This window comes from Macaca thibetana, chromosome 4 (assembly GCF_024542745.1).
Source record: "Macaca thibetana thibetana isolate TM-01 chromosome 4, ASM2454274v1, whole genome shotgun sequence".
Taxonomy (NCBI): domain Eukaryota; kingdom Metazoa; phylum Chordata; class Mammalia; order Primates; family Cercopithecidae; genus Macaca; species Macaca thibetana.
Window position 1 is genome coordinate 18269071 of NC_065581.1, and position 26646 is coordinate 18295716.

Here is a 26646-nt window from a genome sequence, read left to right on the forward strand (position 1 = left end):
GCGGGTCCCATTTTCAGTTCATGGTATTCACCTCCAAAGGCTCCTCCCCCAAAACCTCCCAGTCAGGCTCTCCTTTCATTCCCACCAATGGCAGTTTCACCTCCTTATTTAAGTGTCTGACACTCCTATCACAGCCAAAAAAGCCGTTATTATGAATTCCTTCAATTTTCTGACAGCTCTTTCCCCTCCAGTTTTATCTGGATTCATCAATGGTACTTAATTTTCTTTGCCTCCACAGGACCACCCTTCAACTCTCCTGGAACTTCTCCTTTCCCACCAAAATGCTTTCTCCCCTCCACCCCTACTGCCCATTAAAAATACTTTGTCACCTACCCCATTTACCTATTTTCCTTCCAAAGACAGCTGCTTGAAACAGAAGATTTACTTTGTTCATTTTCCTCACTATTCATTAACTCTTGCTTTTACCACCCTAGGTCATCGTCTCCTAATTGCAGACTCCAAAAAAGGTCAGGTCCTTCTCACCTGACCTCTCCATGTTAATAATCCCTTTTAAAAAATTACATGAAGGTATTCACAAAAATCCTTCTAATGAACAGAACTAGTTTCTCTTTGACTTCCTCCTCACTTCACACTGTCATTTTAATGATGACATAACTGGGTGTCCTGCTTCTCTCATCTCATCCTTTGCCATTCCATTGTTCTTAATGTTTCCAGGATAATTTTTAAAAAACAAAAATACATCTTATGCCCCTGCTAAATCTCTCTCAATAATCTACACAGCCTCTCAATTCCTCATTTATTTCAGGAAGAAACTGAAACTTTAACATGGCATATTTAAGATCTGCAAAACTCTAGTATTTTCTCCTAACTTCTGTGAGGACTTCTTTCTAATCCTAGTCTTGAGACATGTTGAACTAATACTATTCCTTGCAATTATCATTTTGGTTAATGTGTTACTGTTCCTCAACTGTATGGAATGGGTGATGGTCCACTAGGAAATTCAGTTAAGAGCTCTTCCAAGATGCTTTTCCAGATTCCCCCAGCCTCAAGTAGGGTGCTTGTTCCGTGGTGCTGCAGCACCTTCCATATTCTCCTAACACGGCCCTCACTTACAATATTTTAATTACTAAAATACTTATCTCTTTCTATCCCACTAGACTGTAAGCTCCTCTTAAAAGCCAAGTAATGGCTTCTCTGGTTCCACCTGTAACATTAAAAAAATTTTTTTTTGGTAGAGATGGGATCTCACTATGCTACCCAGGCTGGTCTTGAACTCCTGGCCTCAAGCAGTCCTCCTGCCTCAGCCTATCAAAGTGCTGGGATTACAGGCGTGAGCTACCACATCCAGCTTCTAGCTGTAACATTTAGCCCAGTGCCTGAAATGTAGTAGAGAATCAATTAATGGTGAATGAATAAACAAAATAATAATCAATGTCCTTTAAAAAAGCATAGACTATTTCACTTTCAGTACATTCCAAATTGTAATTTTATTTTACCGCAACAGACAAGTTTCTAAAATTTCCATAGAATCCCTTGGAATCATATTCAAGACTAGGCCACTTTATTTCCTAACAAATATTAGAAATATTAGAAAAATGCCACAGAAGTCTGAGTTAAGAACCTAATCTATAACAGCTCATTTATCACACTAACAAGAGAATAAGGCGGTTCATGAGATTCTGCTTCTTTGAACTAACATAAACTAAGAATGCATCAATAGAAACAACCTCCAGATCAGAAAAAGAAAGTTTCCTATGTGGTTTGGAATGTATCACTTTAATTTTATTCACTCCAATTTTATTCATTCTAATGTTATTTATAAAAATAAACCCATCAGGACAAAAACTTTGACTATTTTATTTAAAGTGGTATCCCAGCACCTGTAAGGAGATCTGGCATATAGTAGTTCAACAAGTATTTCTTCAATAAGTGAATGCACATTAAGTATTTAGCTTCAAATTAAGAGATAAGTGAAAGAATTTTTCTAGTAAAAGCAAAATAATCTAAACACTTGTCTAATTACCTTTTTGCAAATCTGTTTCATTGTGACTTCTTCCAAGTTAGCACTGGCCAGTAATTTCTTTATTGTTTCCTTTAATTCTTCATCTGTAGGGGGTTTCTTCAACTTTTTAATTAAAGGTTCATCATCTGAACTATCCTCAGACTCACTTTCTAAAAGTAATATAATAATAATAATTTTTCTTACATAGTAAATTAATATTTAACAAAGGTTGAGATGAATTTTAAGCTTTCAACAGATTCTCAAAGGGGTGTTGGATCAAAAAAATTATAAATCACTACTCTATAGGTTACCTATAAAACATGCATACAAATTTTATGTCAATTTGAAATATCAAAAACTATAAAAAACTGGTATACAGGTTGGGCATCCCTAATCAAAAAATCCAAAATCTGAAATATTCCAAAATCCAGCTTTTTAGAGCACCAACATGACACCACCAGGAGACAATTCCACACCCGACCTCACTGACGGGTCGCAGTCAAAACTTGGTTTCAAGCCAAGGGTAGTGGTCCAAGCCTATAATCCAAGTGCTCTGGGGGGGCCGAGGTAAGAGACTCGCTTGAGTCCAGCAGTTCAAGGCTGCAGTGAGCTGTAATGGCATCACTGCAATAAATAATTTATTTAGCTAAAATATTAAACTACCTTCAGGCTATGTGAGATGAATATGAAACATGAATGAATTTCATGTTTAGACTGGGTCCCATCTCCAAGATCCCCCCCATATATATATTTATCAAAATCTGAATCACTTCCTGTCCCAAGCATTTCAGATAAGGGATGTTCAACCTGTATTACTTCTCCTCGCAATGTTCTCTGCAATTTACCTGTTTCCCCCACACACTTAAATACTATGTTCAACACATTAATATATGCTGTATCTTTAAAGTTGCTGATTAATGTTATTTCTAACATACCTTTTTTGGAACTGTTTTGATTCTTCTTGGTGGTGCTGCTATCTGCCTTCTTAACATTGGCACTTTTCACAGATTTTTTACTTTTAGAAGTAGCTTTCTGTTTAGGTTTTTCTCTTTTGGTTGTCTTTTTTGGTGGCTGTTACAAAGGAAAGCAAAAGTACACATACTGATGAGATTCAATGCTATCCCATCCCATCTCTCTACTTCCCCTATACCCCCTTAATAATATTAGAGGAAAATTAATGTATTTGGTATCACCAATTAAAAATTGTTTTTGGGAGATGATTAATATACAACGAACTATTTTATCCCAACACAAGTCTAAGCATGACAAATCACAATCACACACACAAAAGAGTTGCCCATATTTATTCTGCACTATGGATAAACTATATATGCATTACTCTACTTAATCTTGGGGGGGGGAACCCCTAAAAACAGATAATATTATCTTCTCTATGTTCCCTCTCTCTCAACTACAATCTTTTTTTTTGAGACACAGTCTCGCTCTGTTGCCCTGGCTGGAGTGCAGTGGCACGATCTTGATTCACTGCAACCTATGCCCTCCCGGGTTCAAGCGAATTCTCCTGTCTCTGCCTCCCTAGTAGCTGGAATTACAGGTACTTGCCACCACACACGGCTAATTTTTGTATTTTTAGTAGAGATGGGGTTTCACCATGTTGGCCAGGCTGGTCTTAAACTCCTGACCTCAAGTGATCCGCCTGCCTTGGCCTCCCAAAGTGCTGGGATTACAGGCATGAGCCACCACATCTGGCCTAGAATCTTGTGTTCACTGATGGTTCCCTAACTCCTAAAATAGTCTCTGGTATACAGTAGTTGCTCAATAAATACTTATGACTACATGAGAAAACTAAGGCTCAGCGTGGTTACCTTGTCTACAGTCACATTAATAAACAGGCAAGATTCAAATATAGATGTGACTCCAGAACTTGTGTTCTTAAACACTAACCCACAGGTGATTAGACACAAACAAAACACATAAATATGGACAGATTAAAATGACAGGCCGGGCGTGGTGGCTCACGCCTGTAATCCCAGTACTTTGGGAGATCAAGACGGGCGGATCATGAGATCAAGAGATTGAGACCATCCTGGCCAACATGGTGAAAAAAATACAAAAATTAGCTGGGTGTGGTGGTGGGCATCTGTAGTCCCAGCTACTCAGGAGGCTGAGGCAGGAGAATCACTTGAACCCTGGAGGTAGAGGTTGCAGTGAGTGGAGATCGCGACACTGCACTCCAGGAGACAGACTGTCTCAAAAAAAAAAAAAAAAGACAAAATCAGAGTTCATACTTTGTCTCATGCGGAGCCTATGAAATTAGAAAGCATTAATTCTTAGTTTAATTAATATTCCCAAAGGAAAAGCATCCTATTAAACATTCCAAGATAATTTAAATTCTCCCCTTTACACACCAAAACTACTGAAATCACTTGACAGAATGTTTCTCCAAATGTTTAACACTTTTGATTCCTGAGTATTATCCTAAGTCAACCTGGTTTTTTTTGAGATGCAGTTTCGCTCTTGTTGCCCAGGCTGGAGTGCAATGGCGCGATCTCGGCTCACCGCAACCTCTGCCTCCCAAGTTCAAGTGATTCTCCTGCCTCAGCCTCTCGATTAGCTGGGATTACAGGCATGTGCCACCATGCCCGGCTACTTTTGTACTTTTAGTAGAGACGGGGTTTCTCCATGTTGGCCAGGCTGGTCAGGAACTCCCGACCTCAGGTGATCCACTTGCCCTGGCCTTCCAAAGTGCTGGGATTACAGCCATGAGCCACCATGCCTGGCCAAGTCAACCTGTTTTTAAAGACATAAGCACTGTGTTGAACCTGTCCTTTAAAGTACACAGACCAATCTGTTCTAAAAGTGGCCTCAAGTTATTCATTGGATTTTAGTGTCTTTAAAAAAAAGAGATGGTCTCGCTATGCTACCCATGCTAGACTCAAACAATCCTCCCACCTCAGGCTCCTGAGTAGTTGGGACTATAGGCACATACCACCTCACCTGGCTGGATTTTACGGTTTGTCTTTCTTTTTGCCAATATACCATCACTGTACCTATTTATGCAAGCCTATCATCACCCTGCACTCCCTCAATAATATACCACTAGCTGGGAAGTATGTAGTTTAACTGCTACTAAAAAAATACATTTTTAAGGTGTCAAGGGGCTGACATGCTTCTAAAAGTAAGTACATGAATTTCCCATGGACTTGTGCAATTCACAGGCTATTTTAACTTACTCCTAATTCTGAGAGATGTTCTAGATTGTGTGGGGCTAGGGGACAAGTATCAATGATTTATTATGATCAACTTAAACCAAGTTTTAAGGTTTATTAAGTGTCCACCCAGTTCACGTGAACTATGTATCAGGCTCTGAAAGGGAATCCTAAAAGTTCTTAAGTTCTTTAGCACACTTAATACACAGAATAAAATAATCATGATTATATATCATTTTTTAGTTAAAGGGTAATAAAATCTGGACTTTGTAGGTACAAGAAACTAAGTTATTCCCGAAAGGGTTGAAGAGGCTGAGCCTAAGAAACAACAGTATTATTAGTAATTACTCAATCTCCATTCAAATTAGAAAATCAGAATTAGATAACTGAAACACTTCCAAAGCCTTTTAAGGCCTGCCATTAAAATTTTAGATGGGATACACAACATGGCATCATTTTAAAACCTGCAAATTGCAAGTAGTGATAGTTTGACGAAGCATAAACATTTACAGTAATAAATAACGAGTCATCTCCATGAAATTTTACTTCTGTATAACAAAACTACATCTTTCTACATTTCCTATCTGCTGTAAGGGGTAATATTCTACAGTTTTTCTAAATGGACAACTAGCCTGTCATCTATTAAAATTTCTAAAAGATTGCAAATATATTGCACAAGCACTAAAGAAAAAAATATAATAGTTCAAAGAATACAGGCTCTAGTGGCAAGCCGCCTGGTTTCAAATTCCAGCCCCAGGACATCTCTAGGCCCTTGTCTCATTTACAAAACAAAAAGAAACAATAGTTCCTATGGTTTTATGAGGAGTAGATACATTAACACGTAAAAGTATTTTTGGTAGTACCTGGCAAATAGTAAACACTATTTTAATATTAACTATTATTACTGAGTGCTCCCTTTTGTAGAATGAGAAGTTCTTTCATTATGCAAATATAATTTCCTCTAATAAGTTAAAATTTCTAAGTGTTTTCAAAAAGCAGGGTGCAGTGGCTCAATCCTGTAATCTCAATACTTTAGAAGGCTGACATGGGAGGATCACTTGAGGCCAGAGCTTTGAGACCAGCCTGGGCAAAATCAGAAGACCCTAACTCTAAAAAACTAATTTTCTTTTTTTTAAAAGCAGGGCAGATACATAGACTGTAAATTATAAACACAGTGAGACAGACTCAAAAACAACTGTATTAACTAGCCATGATATATCACACTTATTTCACTACACTATGGTAGATATGACTTGGCCCACAAACATCTATAGTAGTATGTCATGTCATTTATACAGGATTTCATTTATCTTTAGCAACCAGCTGCAAATTCTTCTGTGACAACATCAAGGTAGGAATTTGGTAAAGTCTCTTTTTTAGATTAACGCTGAGTTAAGAAATCATGAAAGCTGAACAGTAAAACAACTAATGAAATTCGTATCTTGTGCTTTAGTCCTGCAGGTGTTCATCACTTTGGCTGCCCTGAAGGTTATTGGGTATAGGAGGAACAGGTCTCTGGAAAATGGGGGCATCTCAAAGGACATACCTTGGTATTAGGACACAATGGACAATTTTTGCTGTCAAGGTAAACATGGGTAACCAGTATTTGGAGGTAACAGAAAAAAACCCAGGGAGAGCTGAGAAGGCAAGTTAAACTATGTCCACTTTAATTTTACATGAACTTTCAAATCTTCATTTCTCTCATTCCTCTCCTGTACTTAGGAAAATCCCACTCATGATTCTAAACCCAGCTTAGCAATTACCTCCTCTAAATCTTTCACAAGGCCATCAATTTGATTAATCCATACTCTCAAAGTACTTGGCCTACAATTCATTATCCCTATTTTATGGAAGGTATTGTGAAGCTTTAAGAACAAGGGTGTCACAGCCAAACTTCCTGATTCCTGAGCACCTGTATATATTTTTGAAGCTCCAGAGCTGACTCATCTAGCTATACCACATAAAATGAAAAGCACATTTATAGACTAGATTTGTCACCAAGACTTTTCTTTAAAGTGCAAGATAGTAAATATTTTCGGCTTTCCTGGCTACATATAATCTTTGTTGCATATTCTTCATTTTTTTAAACAATCATTTAAAAATGGAAAAACCATTCTGAGCTTGAGGGCTGTATAAAAACAGGCAGGAGGCTGGACTTGGCATACAGGCTACAGTCTGCTGATTCCTAGATTATGAATTATTGGAGCTATACACAGAAAAGGCAGGAACCAGATAAAGCAATCAACAGGTCAATTCCTCCAATTATCAAGTTTTTAATAGCTTTTAGTTTTCAGTTCTGATAAACACAAGTGGATTTATACACATTAACTTTCTTAAAGTTATTGCTTAAAATCACATTTTGATCTAAATCAGGAATTCTAGAGAACTCTGAAGATAGAAGTACATAAACAAGAAGCTTTTAGAAAGAATACTAAGCCATGCACGATGGCTCAACCCTGTATGTAATCCCAGCACTTTGGGAGACCAAGGTGGGTAGATCACTTGAGGCTAGGAGTTCGAGACCAGCCTGGCAACATCGTGAAACCCTGTCTCTACAAAAAATTAGTTAGGCGTGGTGGCAAGCACCTGTGGATCCAGCTTCTAGGGTGGCTGTGCCACCAGAATTGCCTGAACCTGGGAGGTAGAGGTTGCAGTGAGTAGCAATTGTGCCGCTGCACTCCAGCCTGGGCAACAAAGCAAGACTGTCTCAAAAAAGAAAGAAAGAATAATACGGTAGTCTCCCTTTATCTATGGTTTCTCTTTCTGAATGTGGTTTCAATTATCTGTTGTCAACCATAGTCTGAAAATATTAAATGGAAAATTCCAGAAGTAAACAACTCATACATTTTAAATTGCATACTGTTCTGAGTAGTGTGATGAAATCTCATGTCATCCTGCTCACTCCTGCCCAGGATGTGAATCATCCCTTTGTCCAGCATATCCACTCTGTAGATGCTCCCAGCACCTTGGCCCATTAGTCACTAGCAGCCATGTTGGTTGTGGTATCAATTGTTGCAGTATCGTTGTGCTTGTGCCCAAGTACCCTTATGTGACTTAATAATGGCCCCAAAGCCCAGGAGGAGTAATGCTGGCAATTCAAACATGCCAAAGAGAAGCCATAAAGTGGTTCTTTTAAGTGAAAAGGTGAAAGCTCTTTACTTAAGAAAAAAATCATATGTTGAGGTTGCTAAGATCTATAGTAAGAACAAATCTTCTATATGTGAAATTGTGAAGGGAAAAGAACTTTGTGCTGGCTCTGCTGTCAAACCTCAAACTGCGAAAGTTATGGCCACAGTGCAGGATAAGTGCTTTGTGACGATGAAAAAGGCATAATTTGATGGTGGAAAACATGAACAGAAACATGCCTCAAATGACAGCAATCAGGCTTGGCAGGATCCGAAGTTTCAGGCATACACTGGGGGTCCTGAAACGTACTCCTTTCAGGTAAGAGGGGACTACTGTAAAGAGAAAGCACTATAAAAGTTCCTTATATATCGTCATATACAAAAATGAGGATATATACCTCACCTCTCATGGAGTCAAGACTAAATGAGATGCAAGATGTGAAAGCACATGGCATACACACTTTGAAAAGTTTCTTCCTTGTAGGAGATAATAAATGCTTACTGAATGAGTGGTACTTCCTGGAAGACAGAGGACGTGTCTCATTTTTTCTTCTCCCACTTAGCAAAATGCTCAGATATAGAGTAAGACAATCATTTTGAATGAGTGAGAATAATGAATCTACCACCAAACATATTAGTCACACAACAATGCCCAGACTCATGGGTTCTCTATAGCATGGATTCAACCTACACTACTCTAGTTTCACCTCTCATTGCTCTACTTCTGGGCACACAACTCTAACCACAAGTTAGTCAAAGGCACCCTGCCTTCCCTGCTCCTTATCTTTGTTCACAGTACTTTTCTCTCTATTCCCAAGGTCAACTTGAATTGGTAGTACTTCCACTTCTACCCAAAGCCTTTCCTCAACAGGCATGAAGATGTTCCTTCTTTAGAAATCCTATAATGCTAAGTATCAAAGAGCATTTGCTTAGAAAATACCTTCTGTAACCCTAACAGCACTTAAGCATACTCCCAATTCACTAACTTGAGCAATCAAAAAGTGGTTACCGCAGAAATCAAAAGCCAGTGGGCAACAGAGCAAGAACCTGTCTCTACAAAAAATTTAAAAATTGCTAGGCCTGGTGGCAGGATCACTTGAGCCCTGGAGTTCAAGGCTGCAGTGAGCCATGATCTCACCACTGTACTCCAGCCTGGGCAACAGAGTAAGACATACGCCTCTGTCTCAAAAATAAGTAAAGGACTGACCCCCATTTTAAGTCTCTTTCACAATATCTTGAAAACTTTAGTGATTATAATAAAAACATTATGTGAGCTGGGCGCGGTGGCTCAAGCCTGTAATCCCAGCACTTTGGGAGGCCGAGACGGGCGGATCACGAGGTCAGGAGATCGAGACCATCCTGGCTAACATGGTGAAACCCCGTCTCTACTAAAAAAAATACAAAAAACTAGCCGGGCGTGGTGGCGGGCGCCTGTAGTCCCAGCTACTTGGGAGGCTCTGTAGTCCCAGCTACTTGGGAGGCTGAGGCAGGAGAATGGCATAAACCCGGGAGGTGGAGCTTGCAGTGAGCTGAGATCCGGCCACTGCACTCCAGCCTGGGTGACAGAGTGAGACTCCGTCTCAAAAAAAAAAAAAAAACAACACATTATATGGCATTATGAGGAAATAATGTTGAAAATACTCATAATGGTCAACATCTTGTTATTTAACCTAACTGGAGACAAGACTGAGTCTTTTAACAAAATGGGGGGAAAATTAGGTTTTTTTAAAAAAGAATAAAGAAAAAGCTGACTTCCAAATTGTCATGAGATTTAGATTCTTCTCTATATGCTGAGTGGTTCAATCAGGACCATCAAGTATTTCTGATGTTCTAAAGGGGAACAAGTAAAAATGAACAGCTGCCATTAATTTCAGATAGTACAATGTACTATAATCTAAATTTTTAAAGGATCAGTAATACAGAAGTTTCAAAAATTTGAAGGGGATTTTCCCTGTCTCTGATAACCATGAAGGTACAGAATCAGAGGAATGACATAAGCACTTTTTGAAGAAAGGCAAAAAAATATCTTGGGAAAGCAAGGCTTACCTATCATTTATAGGCAGCAGGGCTCTTGAAGGAGGGTCTCCAAAAAAGACGCCTGTCACAGAGCCAGAATTCTGTCCTCACAGCAGAAAGGTTGTACTGGGTGAACAGACGAACAAAATAAAAATTAGCTTAAAATACACTATTCTTTCAACAACTTGGCTGAGAAAACTCAGAATGCCAAGAGGAAAGAATGTGCAAGTCTAGTTATATTTCACAGAAGATTATGAAAGCAAGTTTAAATGGGTTTTAGTATGGTGATTATTCAATTCTGCCTTCCAACAAAAGGTTTCAATGGTTTATACAGACTTTGCAATTCCTCTGATCAATGTGTGAGAGGAGGAGATAGTTTAGTTTTTTAAAACACAATGTGAAAGGACTAATAAAACTTTCACATTCACCTTACCACTACCAGATAATCCCCTGAATGGTCCAAATAGATAGTTCACCAAAAATTATAATGGAGTTTCTCTGACTTGGCAAACATTGTAGGATGGCTCACTCAACAACCCACTTTTGATTTGCCTTCCTCTTACAAAGGTAGGAAAGCTGATACCTAGATCTCAGAGCTTCTTTTGCAGTTAGGTGGGCAGATGACAAAGTGCTGGCTGATGCCATGTATATGGAGATCTCCAGTAAAAGGCATCCCATTCAGAGAAAAAAGTCAAAACATCACTAGAAGAAAACCTTTTGCTCTTCCTTATCTGGAACATGAATACAATGTCTAAAGGTAAAACAACCACCTTGTGGTCATGAAGTTAATTGCCATATACTAAAGATGAGAGATCAGGAAAGGATGGTACCCACATTCCTCAATACCTTTCTTGAGCTGCTGTACTGGCCCTGGAATTCCCTGTGGGCTTCTTGTCATGAAAGACAAATAAACTCCTGTTTTGAACATTATTGGTAAGGTTGAGAATTATTTCAGCAGAAAACATTCCTGATAACATATGGCAACATTCAGATAAATTCTAAATACTCATAAAGTAAAACTCCACAGTTTGTTTCATACTTTCTGGAAATACGTATGTGCTATAAAAACACTAGAAAATGAAAACTGAAGAGGTATTAGGGTAAGATGAAAAATAAGTAAAATACGCTTTTAAAGGGTCTAAAAGACTATTAGAATTGTTTTCTCCAATAGGTACTGTTTCCCCCTTCTTTTTTCTGTACTCTGTAGTAATTTCCCTATGCCTCAAGATTAACACCTGTGAATAGCATGACCAAATGTGGTTTAACTTGACTGGCTGATACGGTCTGGCTCTGTGTCCCCACCCAAATCTCACCTTGAATTGTAATAATCCCCACATGTCACGGGAGGGACCCAGTGAGAGTTAACTGAATCATGGGGGCGAGTTTTTCTCATGCTCTTCTCATGACAGTGAGAAAGTCTCACCAGCTCTGATGATTTTATATAACGGGGAGTTGCCCTACACATACACCCTCTTGCTTGCTGCCACCTAAGATGTGTCTTTGCTCCTCATTCGCCTTCCACTTTGATTGCTAGGCCTCCCCAGCCATGTGGAGCTGTGAATCAATTAAACTCCTTTATAAATTATTCAGTCTTGGGTATGTCTTTATTAACAGCGTGAGAACGAACTAATATACTCATTTTAGCAATCTGCCCTGAAGAAGCTAATCCAACATAGGAACCAGCTGATTTTCATAATCAATTTAGAGAAAATAACCTGTTTATTTTCCTATTCTCATCAACAGAAAAAAAAAGAAAAAAAAATTCATCCACCACTTCCTTCCCAACTGTTCTCCTTTTACTGCCCTAAAAAGCCAACGTCCAAGAGACAAGATAATAAGGAAATTCAAAATGGCTCTTTTATAAAGGAATTTCTTTCTGAAGTTACTCTCACAAAGAATATCCGCTTTTATTTAATTACAAGGAAAACAATTGCAAAACTATTGTGAATCACTCACTGCATATCATAAAAACGGAGGTATAGGTACAGAAAACCTCAAACAAGTGCTTTAGCAATTATCAGCTAATATGCTAAATCTGACATTTTCTTTTAAATTACTTTTTTAAAACTCTCATTTCAATTAACTATATGGATTTCAGTGACTTCAGTTTAACATGAATTTACTTATAAACACCTTAGTCTTCTACACATCTAAAGTTAAATATGAAACAGGAAAATAAATACAATTTAACCTCACATAAAAAGCCAAAGGACAACTACAAACTTACTCTGCTTGCATAAGATTTCTTACTTCAACAATGAATAAAGTACATTTGACTATACAGTTCAAAATTCTCATTTTACAGAGGAAACTGAAAAAAGTAAAATCAATCTACCCAAATTAAGTTATTTACTCCAAGAAAATCAGAACAAGAAGCTGATCTTAATGAATAAGAGTCTTTTATTTATCAAAGAAAAATCCATTTTAGGAAATAAAATTAACTCAGTAATTTCCTATCATAAATAAGTCTATAGGCAATCCAAAACTTTTGTGACTGATTGCAGCTTTCCTTCATGGCTTCTTAGAAAAGAGGTCCTTTCATAGTAATGACCAAAAATAGCTCCATGTATGAAGCTCCTAACGTGGCTGCCATTTAGAACTCAGTCTTCATAAAATGGAATAAGGAAAAACAAAGTTGCCACAGATATACTGTTCCTCCTGCCAGAACTTACCTTTCAAAGGCCTTTCACAGAAACTGAATCAGCAATAAAAAGTTGAAGACAGTGCTAAATTTAAATGGCCTGTAGAGTAGTAATACCTATGCTTGTTGAAAGGACATTTACCAGGGAAAAAAAAGGGGGCGGGGGGACAATTTCTCAGTCCAAATTTTATTTTACATTTTATAAAATCTGTCAAGTACTAGCAAAGTTAGGGGAAAAAATCCCTCTAATAAAATACGATATAGCTTTTATATTGTGATTTCATGTACCTAATGTTTGTAAAAGCATTTTTACATTTTCTTCTCCCATGGATTTTTATCAACTGATCTGGGTTTCTAGCCACAGATCCCAGATTAGGGCACTACAGAAAGTAAAGGTTTGATTTATAGTGAGATGGTTCCACTTGTGATTATTATCCTGGAACCAATATGGGTATAAATCAGGTATCATCTGCATACACCAAGTTCAACTACCTCTACTTAGAACTATGGGACAACAATTTAGAAAGCAAATTTTAAAAACGAGTGTAAAATGCCCTCATTTTTTTTTTTGAGATGGAGTTTCACTCTTGTTGCCCAAGCTGGAGTACAATGGTGCTATCTCAGCTCACCACAACCTCCACCTCCCAGGTTCAAGCAATTTTCCTGCCTCAGACTTCCCCCATAGCTGGGATTATACGCATGCACCACCACACCCAGCTAATGCTGTATTTTTAGTAGAGACGGGGTTTCTCCATGTTGGTCAGGCTGGTCTCAAACTCCCAACCTCAGGTGATCCGCCTGCCTCGGCCTCCCAAAGTGCTGGGATTACAGGCATGAGCCACCACACCCGGCCTGCCCTCACTTTTTAACCTGCACCTAGTAATGACAAGAAGATTCAATTTAGAAGTTTTACTTGTCATAAAACATCATTTTAATTCTAATAACAACAGCAACTAATACATACTACATGCACCAGGCATCGCTCTAGGTATTTTAAATAAAATCCTTCAATATGACCCTATGAGGCTAATATGATTATCATTCCTCATTTTACAGATGGGAAACTGAGGTACAGAGTTTAAGTAACTTGCTTATAGTCATACAGTAACAATCCAATATAGAAGTCGGATTTGAACTCAGTTTCCAGAGCCCATGGTAATGTCTCTATGAAAAAATTAGACACTTATATTCTATGACATTTCGTGCTTTAATTCTGCCCATAAAGAGAGTTTAGGAAACTGAATGGCACATAGTAGACACCAAGTATTTCCTGAAGATACTTAGTTTAAAATATTCCCCTATTTTACACACACACACACACACACAGTTTTCCTCCCTCCAATCCAAAAAGACCTTAGTGCTCAGATTACTTATTTTCCTTCGTGCCAAATATATATTAAGATATTTATGAAGCACCTGGTAGATTTGTAATCATCTTTCTTAAATGATGAAGTTATTTGATACTCAGCTTTATAGAAGTCTTTATAAAATTTGACGTTAAAACAAGCATGAATTGTAAATAACTCAAGACAAACATACATACTGAACACACACACATATCATATAATAACAGAGTTCACTATATCTTTATTTCTTCTAATTCAGTGGAGACGATTCCCTCTTTATCTCGCCCCAGGGACATTTGACAATGTCTGAAGAACATTTTTGGTTGTCACAAGGGGGGCTTGGGAGTATCACCCACAACTAAGAATCACCTGGCCCAAAATGTCAAGTTGACATTATCCATGTCCCTAAATAAGGCAAGGTTGATTACTCAATCTATAGAGCAAGTTCTGACCTTTGCAGGAAAACACCAAAGCAAAGTTAAAATACAGTCTACCACAACATCATTAACAATAATAGAAACCCATCTCCTGTACCCACTCTCCACGATCTACTTGACTGAAGAGGTTAACCCTCTTATTTAATTGCTTCAGCAGTTCTCTTCTTCATGAAGTTTCATTTTGGAAACTAAGTAGTCTCAACTTTTACAAATATTCCCAAATAAAATGACAGGTAATACAAAACTTATCCACTCATTACATAAACTTCAAATGCTGTTTATTCTCATTACGTACTCCCCAAAAGGTTGAGGGGGGAAAATGGCCCTTAAGTCCCTTGCTTTTTCCATAAAATGATTCAAGTCAATTACAAAATATCAATATATTATGAAAAAAATCCTCAAAAAATCTGCTCCTATGTGGTCCCATTCAGGATATGCATCACTTCTGCTTCCCTTCCCATTTATCTACTCTAGTCTTCAAGGTCCAGCTCAAGGCCCACTTCAAATTCAGTTCATCCCAACCTCACTCTTTTCTGACTCTCATACTCTGACATGGTAATGAAACTAAAAGCTCTTTAAGGAGAAGAAATGGGTTCATACTTAATTATTTCTGCATCTTCAGAATTAAAAACAACCAATAAGGAAGTGTTTTTCTGGCTGTACTTAATATATAACAGAAATATTTAATTCTCCCCATGGAAAGAAATGATTTAAAAATATAGTAAAGCATTTTACCTCCTCTTCACTTTCTTTATCGTCATCATCTGAAGACTCTTCCTTGTTTTTCTTTTCATCTTCATCACTACTAGATTCATCTGACAGAATTTCAGGACATTTGGTTCGCTTAGCCTTCCTTGCCATTCCAGAACTGTTCCGTTCCTTTTTACTGCCTTTGCTAGAAGTTTTTTTAGATTTTGGCAATGGCTGCATAAAAAATTTATAAAGATAACACCAATGAGGTATAATATTTCAATCAATCCTGTTCTTGATAACTTATCAACTCAATTTCTTGTTCTTCTCTCAAGAAATTGTATTTACAAGCCCAGCAGCTTTACAGAGAATAATCTTAAACTGTGTCAGATTAACCTAAAACTGTTACTAATACCATTTCATTTGTGTTCTAAACACCTAATAAGACCCTTCTCAATTGTTGAGAAATATGTATTCTAGGTTCTGACACGGGACTAGAAGCTCAAGACACATTATGTTAAGCTCCAACGGCTGTTAATACTTTGCCATGATAATATTTTAAGTTAGAGTTGTAATTTCTTTCATCCCTACAAGCATTAAAACTGTCACACTGCCAGAGAAGCTCCTTGCTTTAGAAGGCCCAACACTCCAATCAAAGGAGTGGGAGGAAAACCTTTTTTTTTTTTGAGACAGAGTCTCCTTCTGTTGTGCAATAGCTGGGATTACAAGTGTGCACCACCACGCCCAGCTAATTTTTGTATTTTTAGTAGAGATAGTGTTTCACCATGCTGGCCAGGCTGGTCTCAAACTCCTGACCTCAACTGATCCACCTGCCTTGGCCTCCCAAAGTGCTGGGATACAGGCATGAGCCACCACACCTGGCCCATAAAAAAATGTATAATTTGATTACCAATTATACATCTTGAATTTATGAATGAACTATAAAGTTTATATTCATATTACTTCTGGCCTCCACTTTCAATGATGTCAGGATCATATTCTCACTGATGCCTCTAGGTATACAATAAATGATAAGTATGTTAATTATGAAATTAATTAAGAATAAATATGTTGCTATTATTCTGATAATCAAACCATGTATATTTAAAAGGAGAGATCACCTGAGGAAAATGAGTTGATTAAACAACAAATTTAATTTTTAAGTGCTTTCTCAAGGAAGTTTTGCTAAATTCTAAAATTGAAAACCATAAAATTACCTAACATCAAGAATGTGAAAATGCGCATTACGGAATTAATATTTATTTCTGGGATTGAGCATCTTTTATTTCTTTTATTTCTACCTTTGTTACTTTGTTTTCTGCAATAAGCAGAAACATTAAGGTAAAATTCCAAAACATAACCTTAAGGTTTCCAATTGTGTAAATGTTTGTGATAACTTTAGGCAGTCTTTTTCACGCAGAGTAGAACGGCAGGTCCTTTATCTCCCAGGAACCTCCAGTCTCGGGGGGTCACTGTCACCTACCCCAAAATTAAGAAAAAGTGGGGGCTTTGTAATAATATGGTGCCCTCGAGCTCTCTGCAAACAAACCACAAGATAACCTCTAGATTGCCCCAACAACCTACCCTTCTGAAGGTACACTAGGAAACAGCCAAATTAGGTCATTCCAGGAACTTGAAGTTGGTGGATCAAAGACATTTCTCAGAGAAGATTCTCTATAAGAAACTGTGAATGCATACACATATCCTTGCTATGTGAGATACTACCATTATCAACTATTATCAGAACCTTAATCCAGGTGGATAAATTCTTTGATGACACGGTTTGGAGAAAAGTTAACTCTCACTGTCCAAGCTCTTACTACTTGTTATATGATTTCCAGGTCTCAAATTTATTAGAAAAACATAATATCCCTCACAACCTCAGTTCAGAAACCAGACACAGGTAGCAAGAATGTAATCTGTATATCGAATTATTAATATGAGGACTGAAACAGGTTCTGGATAAATCTATCCAGGTAAGTGAAAGGATGTTTAAATTATTCAAGCAGCCAATAAAAAAAAATGCAATTCCCAAAAGTAAACAAGGAGTTTTAAAACCAAAATCCAAAAAGTAGTAATATATAAATGCCTTAGAGTTTTCCTATACTGACTCTAAAAATAGTTAAATCTATTAATCAAAATCCAGTGTCAATAGCATTACCTCTTTTTGGAAACAAAATCTGATTAACAAATAAAATAAGTACAACAGAAGGATAGGAAAGCAATCAATGATTAATGCTGTGTTCATTTAACAACTGAAAAATTGTTAAAGAGGAGAAAAAGGAAACTTCTGGTAGCATAGAAAATAGCTCTAGGCCAGACATGGTGGCTCATGCCTGTAATCTCAACACTTTGGGAGGCCAAAGTAAGAGGATCACTTGAGTTCAGGAGTTTGTGACCATCCTGGACAATACAGTGAGACCTTATCTCTAAGAAAATGTAAAATTTAGCCACACATGATGGCATACACCTATATAGTCCCAGTTACTTGGATGGCTGAGGTGAGAGGATCACTTGAGCCCAGGAGGTCAAAGGTGCATTAAGCCATGATCATACCACAACATTCCAGTCTAGGCAACAGAGTAAAACAACGTCTCGAAAAAAAGAAAAGAAAAGAAAATAGCCTGAGCTCGATACCATCAGATTAAGGAGTAATCCTCACAGAGTCACATATGAAAAACTGGTGTTAAGAGTTAGACTCTATATGACAAGAAAAAACAGATTCTCACAGTGTGGTTCAAGGACTCGGGTTTCCTGAGACCTTTTTCGGAGTCCATGAGGTAGAAACTATTTTCATAATAATGGCAACACTATTTATTTGCTCTTTTCACTGTGTTGACATTTGTACTAACTGCAAAAGCAAAGGAAAGCAAAGGTGGGTAAAATTGATGGCACCTTTGTACCAATGAAGGAATTAACATATATTAGTCATTGTATTCCTCACAACACACAAGCAGAAACGAACAAAAAAGGCAAATGGTTTCACTTAATAATGTCCTTGATAAAGCAAAAATTACTGTGCTAACTCTCAAGTACATGTCTTTCTAATATCTGTGATAAAATGGAAGATATACATAATATGGCTACAATTGAAGTTCAATGGTTTTCTGAAGGAAAAGCATTTGCGTATCTGAGTTGTGAGCTAAACACGCTCCAAGCTCCTTTTTCATAGAACACCATATATATATATTTTTTTTTTTGAGACAGTCTCGCTCTGTCGCCCAGGCTGGAGTACAGTGGCATGATCTCGGCTCACTGCAAGTTCCACCTCCCAGAGAACACCACTTTTTAAAAGAACAAATATGGCTAACTCAGACTTAGGTACTTGATAAAGATCCTCAAAAATGAACAAGGTGAGCTTGTCACTTCAAGGAAAACTGACAGCATTTATCACCAATGATAAATGTTACGATTTCAAGAGGAAATTTAGAATTCTGGAAAATTCACATCTACTACTGCGAACTTAATAGTTTTCCAAGGCCTAAGTAACGTTTCTGATGAGATGGTGTTTATATTAATGAGCATGATTTAATGACAGTGTTCAATAAAACATGCCAACATTTGGAAGATATGATTCAGGGAACCAATATTTACAAATGGTAAATGCATGTTACAAAACTATATATATAAGACCCAAGTTAATTAACATGGTTTCAGACCTACATTAAACATTACAACTAACCTTTAGGAAACTACAACTTACGTAGTTTTCGTATTGTGTGGTATCAAAAAGAGAATACACACAATTATCTAAAAGGACTTTAAAAACATTCTTTTTATGTGAGGCTCGGTTTTCTTCATACACTTATTATATTTTGAGACAGGATTTCGTTCTGTCACCTAGGATGCAATGCAGTGGCATGAATATAGCTCACTGCAGCACTGACCTCCTGAGTTCGGGCTTCCACCTCAGCCTCCCAAGTGGCTGGGACTACAGGAGTGTGCCTCAGTGCCTGGCTAATTTCTTCGTGAGACAGTCTCACTCTTGTCACCCAGGCTGGTCTTGAACTCCTGAGCTCAAGTGATCCACCTGCCTCGGCCTCCCAAAGGGCAGGGATTACAGGCATAAGCTACTCCATCAGGCCCTTCATAAATTTTAAGCAAAACAATACACTGCAAAAGACTGAATGTGGCTAGGCGCGGGAGCTCATGCCTCTAATCCCAGCACTTTGGGAGGCCGAGGTGGGCGGATCACCTGAGGTCAGGAGTTCAGCCTGACCAGCCTGACCAACATGGCAAAACTCTATCTCTATTAAAAATACAAAAATTAGCCAGGTATGGTGGCACATGCCTATAATCCCAGCTACTGTAGAGACTGAGGCAGAAGAACTGCTTGAACCTGGGAGACAGAGGTTGCAGTGAGCAGAGATTGTGCCACTGTACTCTAGCCTGGGCAACAGAGTGAGAATCTGTCTCAAAACAACAATAAAAAAAGACTGAACACAGAAGCAAATGGTAATTAAGCTGTTTTCTCTTAAGCCAGATATTAAACGGATGTACAAAAACATAAAATAATGCCACTCTTTAATTCTTTTGAAAAGTTATTTTACGGCCGGGCGCGGTGGCTCAAGCCTGTAATCCCAGCACTTTGGGAGGCCGAGACGGGCGGATCACGAGGTCAGGAGATCGAGACCATCCTGGCTAACAAGGTGAAACCCCATCTCAACTAAAAAATACAAAAAAATAACTAGCCGGGTGAGGTGGCAGGCGCCTGTAGTCCCAGCTACTCGGGAGGCTGAGGCAGGAGAATGGCGTAAACCCGGGAGGCGGAGCTTGCAGTGAGCTGAGATTCGGCCACTGCATCCCAGCCTGGGCGACAGAGCGAGACTCCCTCTCAAAAAAAAAAAAAAAAAAAAAAAAAAAAGAAAAGTTATTTTTCATAAAAAATACTATTTTTAACATTTTAAAATAAAAATTTTCAGTTCTAATGTCAAATACAGTGAAGATCAAAATAACCCATATTTTAAAAAAAGCTCTTGGGGTCCTCACTAATTTTTTAAGAGAGTAATAGTATTCTGAAACCAATAAATTGGAAAACCACTGAGAAAAAGATAAATATAAAAATATCCATCATAACAACTTAGTAACTGCTTCTGAGGAAATAGTGATCACCTTGCCTCACACTAAATCCTTAAAAAGTACAAGTATAGCTACAGTAAAAGTTAGGGAAAAAAAAGTATTTTGTCGTCTTTCAATGAGCCAATTTAAAACACCAAAAATCATCATACACCTTGTGTTTGTAGTTGTATAACCAAAGTTAACACCTTAAGTGCTCTCTATCTGTCCTCGTGCAGCTAATGGTAATAAGGACCAAGGGCAGACCAAAACAAAGTCCCAGAGCTATTTTCTGGTTTTGATTCTTTAATGCCCTCTCCCATCCGAGATGGCATTCCCCTGAACTCCTAGACCTGCTCGCTCTCTTCACACCTCCTTTCCTGTCAAGATCGGGAAGAATAGAAAAACATTTGCTGACAGACCTAAATCACCCTAAAAATACAAGGTCATATAACACTTCAACAGACATTTTAAGTCACCTATGTTGTTTGTTACCATTAAATAATTAGGGCAAATCGACTAGCTTTTAGGAAGAGTGAGAAAACTATAAGGCCATTTTACTTCCCTCTCCGGCTCCTGGGCTCTGCTGCGGATTCTGGAAACCCAATACAGGAAACTTGTAAGAGCTTTTAAATGTCACTTTTAAATAATTCATTCCAGGATCCAGGAAAACATCCAGTTCTAATATACTCCCCATTTTGTCTTCACTTGATTATAGGTTGCACCCCTTCCCTCCAGCCTTGCACCTCATCCTCAGCCCAACCTCTATTCATTCTTCCAGTATCTTCTAGATACCTAACCCTGACTACTAGTACTTTCTGTCCCTTCTGACATTAATTCACTATTCTTAACCTTATTCCCTTGTATCTGATTTTCTGAAGCAACACATCCCTATGGCATCTGTATTATTTCTATCAGGAAATTATTGCAGATACAACAACAGAAGTTATATTCTTTGAATGTAGATATTAATAAATACTGACAGCAATGCTGTTATTAATCAATTTTTGTTTCGTATAAAAAAGAGGCTATGAATAACTGATTTCTTATGAAAAAAGTAAAAATTGATCCTCACTTTGCCAGAGGGCTTTGGATGCATTAAGAAATTCAAGATCCTCTTCACTAGTTCACTATTTACACCTGATCTCTCCAAATCAAGAACCTCACAGATGCTCTTTAACATGGCATTTCTAAATCTGAAACAGAAAATGGAAGAAACCAAGGTGTTAATATAGGAAAGCTTACAAATGTTCTCCACAATATAAAGGGAAAGCCAACCAAATTAGCTGACTTACATACATTTTAAAAAGTGGCCAATGCTTCTCTGAATCTTTCTTTCTTTTGGAGACAGAGTTTCGCTCTTGTTGCCCAGGCTGGAGTGCAATGGCCCAATCTCGGCTCACCGCAGCCTCTGCCTCCCAGGTTCAAGCGATTCTCCTGCCTCAGCCTCCCAAGTAGCTGGGATTCCAGGCATGTGCCACCACGGCCAGCTAATTTTGTGTTTTTAGTAGAGACAGGGTTTCTCCATGTTGGTCAGGCTGGTCGCCAACTCCCGACCTCAGGTGATACACCCGCCTCAGCCTCCCAAAGTGCTGGGATTACAGGTGTGTGCCACTGTGCCTGGCCCGAATGTGATTTTTTTAACATTAAAAAATAAACTTAAAGCATATTGATTAAAATATAGTATTTATAAACATAACTCACTTTTTCAACATTTCTTCCTTCTTTTTATACTGGACACTTCCTTTTTCAAACGGAAAGCCACTGAACTGACCCACATTCTTCTTTAATGAGGACACCTGAAAATGTTCCTTATTATTAACGCTATTTACTACCCAGTAATATACACAAGAATAAATTCAAAGAGAATTCAAAGCCAACATCTTTATTTTCATATCTATCTGTAACAATACTGGCTCAACAGTCAACCAATTCAATACGGGTTCAACATTCAACATTTCTTGTTCAAAACTGAAAAATATGTTACTAACATAATAACATTATAAAAATCCTACAAACAAGTCTCTGAAAATAACGATTTGAACAAATTTTCACTGGGGAATTATTACCACAATCAAAAGTTATCTGACAGTACCAGAGGATGTGGAAAGTTACTACTTAAAAAGATATCCTTTTCATAAGTAATAAAGTTACTAGTAATTCTTCTTTTCCAAATCAAGGACTTTATAGTTAATACTGTTTACTAGTTATGGGACTTATGTAAATTAGATTGGTTTAAGGATTAAATGAGATTAACAGACGTGAAAATAAATTATGTCATGCGTCAGACATTCTATTCTACTTCAGGCATTCTAACACCCAACTTTACTTTGCCCATGTACAACCTAAAGCAGTTTCCTCAATTATATAAAATACTAAGTTTTATGTACAGTATAATAATCCTTTAGCAAAAAACTATCATCCAATTTATCAGGTATTTGCTAAAAATGTGATACAATTATACCAAATCACTTATTCTGAATGACCAGAAAATCCAAAAACATGAATTTCTTTCAATACATTTAAAGGTCACTAAAACCATCATAATTTGGATTTCATAATTTGAAATTTCAGTTTGGAATAAAAACTACTACAGGAGAAAGAGCCCTAGAGCTGGGCATACTGGCTCACACCTGTAATCCCAACACTTTGGGAGGCCAAGGTGGGAGGACTGCTTGAGCTCCAGAGTTCAAGACCAGCCTGGGCAACATGGCAAAACCCCACCTCTACAAAAAGTAAAATTAGCCAGACATGATATGGTGGCATACGCCTGTGGTCCCAGCTACTTGGGAGGCTTAAGTGAGAGGAACACTTGAGCCCAGGAGGTTGAGGCTGCAGTGAGTCATGTATTGCACACTGCACTCCAGCCTGGGTGACAGAGTGAGACCATGTCTTAAAAAAAAAAAGAAAAAAAAGGGACAGAGCCCTGGATATTATAATCCAACTGCTAATATTCAGCTATATTTCCTGTGATAAATCATTTAATAAATATATATCTCAGTCTGCTCAGTCATAAAGTGTGGAAATTGAACTAGTGGATCACTAACATTTACAGAAACTGATTCCATTGTGAAGTAATATACAAGTAGGTTTAAAGTGTAAAACAGTCTTACAGTGCCTGGCCTGTTGTAAAGCAGTTTGTGCAGATTTCTAAGTTCATCGGTTTTCTTCTTACTTAGAAAAAAATGTATCCTCTCAATTTCACAAAGTTTCTGCCCCTTTCCTAGAAAAAAAAAAAAAAATCACAATTAAATACCCATGGCTTACTAATACATTTTACAAAGTTAATTTAATAGGAATTATTTTCACAGCATAATTTACATGTAACTTTGCTCTTACAAAGCAAATTAAATAAAATTATAATGAAAGTATAAAACACTACTCTGCTGATACTAAGCTATAAACCATCATTTTCACAAATTTAGACATTTTCACCACAAAATCAAAGAAAGCTAGAAGAAACTCACCTTGTGCAATTGTAAATGGTTCTCTCTGTAAGGAAGAGACTTGCATTGTCAGCCTCTCTACTTTCTTCTTTTCCCTCTTGCCTTCCACGATGAGACTCTTTTCTGGAAATTAATTTAGTATTTCTTAATTAACAAAAAGCTTAAACATTGTATTAACTTTATTAGATAAACATGTAGAACAAAGTCCCAAAACCTAACACTTTATTCTTCCTCTGGGCATGGTTTTGGAAAGCAAATAACATAAATGATGACAACACTTGATTAGTTAATAGAGCACCACGAAAATTTTTTCAGACTAACATTTTACTCACCTGGCAAACTCACAGGGACTCAGTTAAAAAAAAAAAAAATTAGAAAGCAAACTAATTTTTATCCAACTAAAATTATTGCCATTACAGTCCAGTCACTTCGTTTGTGAAATAAATCTAGCTCTGTTTAATCTTTGGACATAATTCTATTTAATAACTGTGATTCAGTTTGCTGTACTTCAGAAATAATCAAATTTAGAACTGAGAGATTATGAACTTCAAAAGACATACAGAGAATACTAATAATTTAGTCAACTGACAAAAGAGACACAAATAAAGACCTCCAGGCAGAACAGCCTGAAGTACCTGGATAAGATAAAACTCTCCAAGTTTACATCTAATGCAATCAACTGGGAGGGCATTACTTTGTAGTTTAGAATAACATTCATAATGATGGCCATAAATCACTCTGAAAAAAGTTAAATTGTTTAGTCGAGAAAGGGGAAAAAAAAAAACACAAAAATCTACGGCTGGGTGCAGTGGCTCACGCCAATAATGTTAACACTTTGGGAAGCCAAGGCAGGAGGATAGCTTGAGCCCAAGAGTTTGAGACCAGCCTGGGCAACATATTGAGACCCTACCTCCATTAAAAAAAAAAAGAAAGGAAAAAAACAAGACCAGGTGCAGTGGCTCACGCCTGTAATCCCAGCACTTTGGGAGGCCAAGGTGGGTGGATCACAAGGTAAGGAGATCAAGACCATCCTGGCTAACTCGGTCAGGCGATCGAGACCATCTTGGCTAACTCAGTAAACTCCCTTCTACGAAAAAATACAAAAAATTAGCTGGGCATGGTGGCAGGTGCCTGTAGTCCCAGCTACTCAGGAGGCTGAGGGGGGTGAATGGTGTGAACCCAGGAGGCGGAGCTTGCAGTGAGCTGAGATCACGCCACTGCACTCCAGCCTGGGCAACACAGTGAGACCCTGTCTCAAAAAAAAAAAAAAAATCTAGAAAACAGGTAGCATATACTTCAAAATTCAAAACATTAAGCTCCATTTATCTAACATAAAATCATTTTTTGAATGAAATAAAGTCAGATAAAAGAATACTATACATTGCTCGAGGTTCTGCCATTTATTCAATGTCTGTATTGTGCAGCTGCACTCAATACTAAGAGGGGATAAATGGATGATAAAGACTGCACATCTTTTGAAAGAGATGCTACTAAGGAAATGAGACATAAATATACACCAACATAAAAGATAATAAAACATCTTAAGAAAGATATAATACCAACAAATTGCTGTGCACTGAGGAGGAACTCATTATTTTGGGACTAGGGAAAAAGGAACAAAGCATGTGCGCTGGCTTTTAAAGACAACTTAGATTTAGTAGTATAAGGATTTGCACAGAAAGAATACTTCAGGACAAAGGGCTATCAACAAGTATATTCTGGCCATGTACAGAATGAAGACAAAACACACTAAAACAACCTCTACTATCACTCAACTTCATCAACTTAGTGATTTAAACCATTTGCTTGTCTCTGATTACCAACTACAAGCTAATGACTTCCCAGTCAATCTCCAAGCCATAACTTTCATCTGAGATTCATATTAACTAATATTGTCTCTCAGTATCCATGAGGGATTGGTTCCAGGACATCCCTCAGATGCCAAAATCCACGGATGCTCAAGTCCCTTACTTTAAAAAAAAAAAAATTGTGTAGTATTTACATATAACCTATGAACATCTTCCCATATACTTTATATCATCTGTTGACTACTCATAATGACTAATATAACGTAACTGATACGTAAACAGTTGTTACACTGTACTGTTTAGGGAATAAAAATATCTGAACATGTTCAGTACAGATGCAACCATCCATTTTTACCAATTTGTGGTTGATTGAATCCACAGATGAGGCACCCACAGATATGGAGAACCAACAGTATATGCCTGTCTGTCATTTGGACAGCTCCAATTCATGTCCTATAGCACCTAAACTCAAAACATTCAAAAGAAAAATCATAATCATCTCCAAACTTGCTCACTTTCTGAATTTTTTTCAAAAAACATTAATACCATCCACCCACCTGCCAAAGACAGAAACTTAAAAGAGTCATCTTTTACTAGTCATTTCTCTCACTTCCCTTTCCACCAAAATCACTGCCAATTTTGGTTAACCTGACCGCCCTTTTTAGGACAGACTTCAGAGGATGTATGAGAAAGCCTGGGTGTCCAGGCAGAAGCCTGCTGCAGGGGTGGAACTCTCACAGAAAACCGCTACTCAGGGCCAGGCGTGGTGGCTCATTCCTGCAATCCAGGCCCTTTGGCAGACGGACAGGTCACTTGAGGTAAGGAGTTTGAAACCAGCCTGGGCAGCATGGTAAAACCCTTCCTCTACAAAAAATACAGAAAGTACCCGGGCACGGTGGCACACGCCTGTGGTCCCTGCAACTGGGCAGGCTGAGGTGAGAGGATTGCT

The 26646-nt window shown here is 37.8% G+C and overlaps 1 protein-coding gene across 1 annotated transcript in view; it reads right to left on the reverse strand.

The window, feature by feature from the left end:
* DEK (DEK proto-oncogene) overlaps positions 1-26646 on the reverse strand; it is a 39293-nt gene that overhangs the window by 9279 nt on the left and 3368 nt on the right. Inside the window, exons 2-8 of the mRNA XM_050788671.1 lie at positions 23911-24012; positions 23557-23666; positions 22148-22242; positions 21519-21639; positions 15434-15622; positions 2899-3034; positions 1985-2133 (exon numbers count right to left, since the gene is read on the reverse strand). Coding sequence (XP_050644628.1) covers positions 1985-2133; positions 2899-3034; positions 15434-15622; positions 21519-21639; positions 22148-22242; positions 23557-23666; positions 23911-24012 — 902 coding nt within the window. The remainder of the gene's footprint in view (positions 1-1984; positions 2134-2898; positions 3035-15433; positions 15623-21518; positions 21640-22147; positions 22243-23556; positions 23667-23910; positions 24013-26646) is intronic.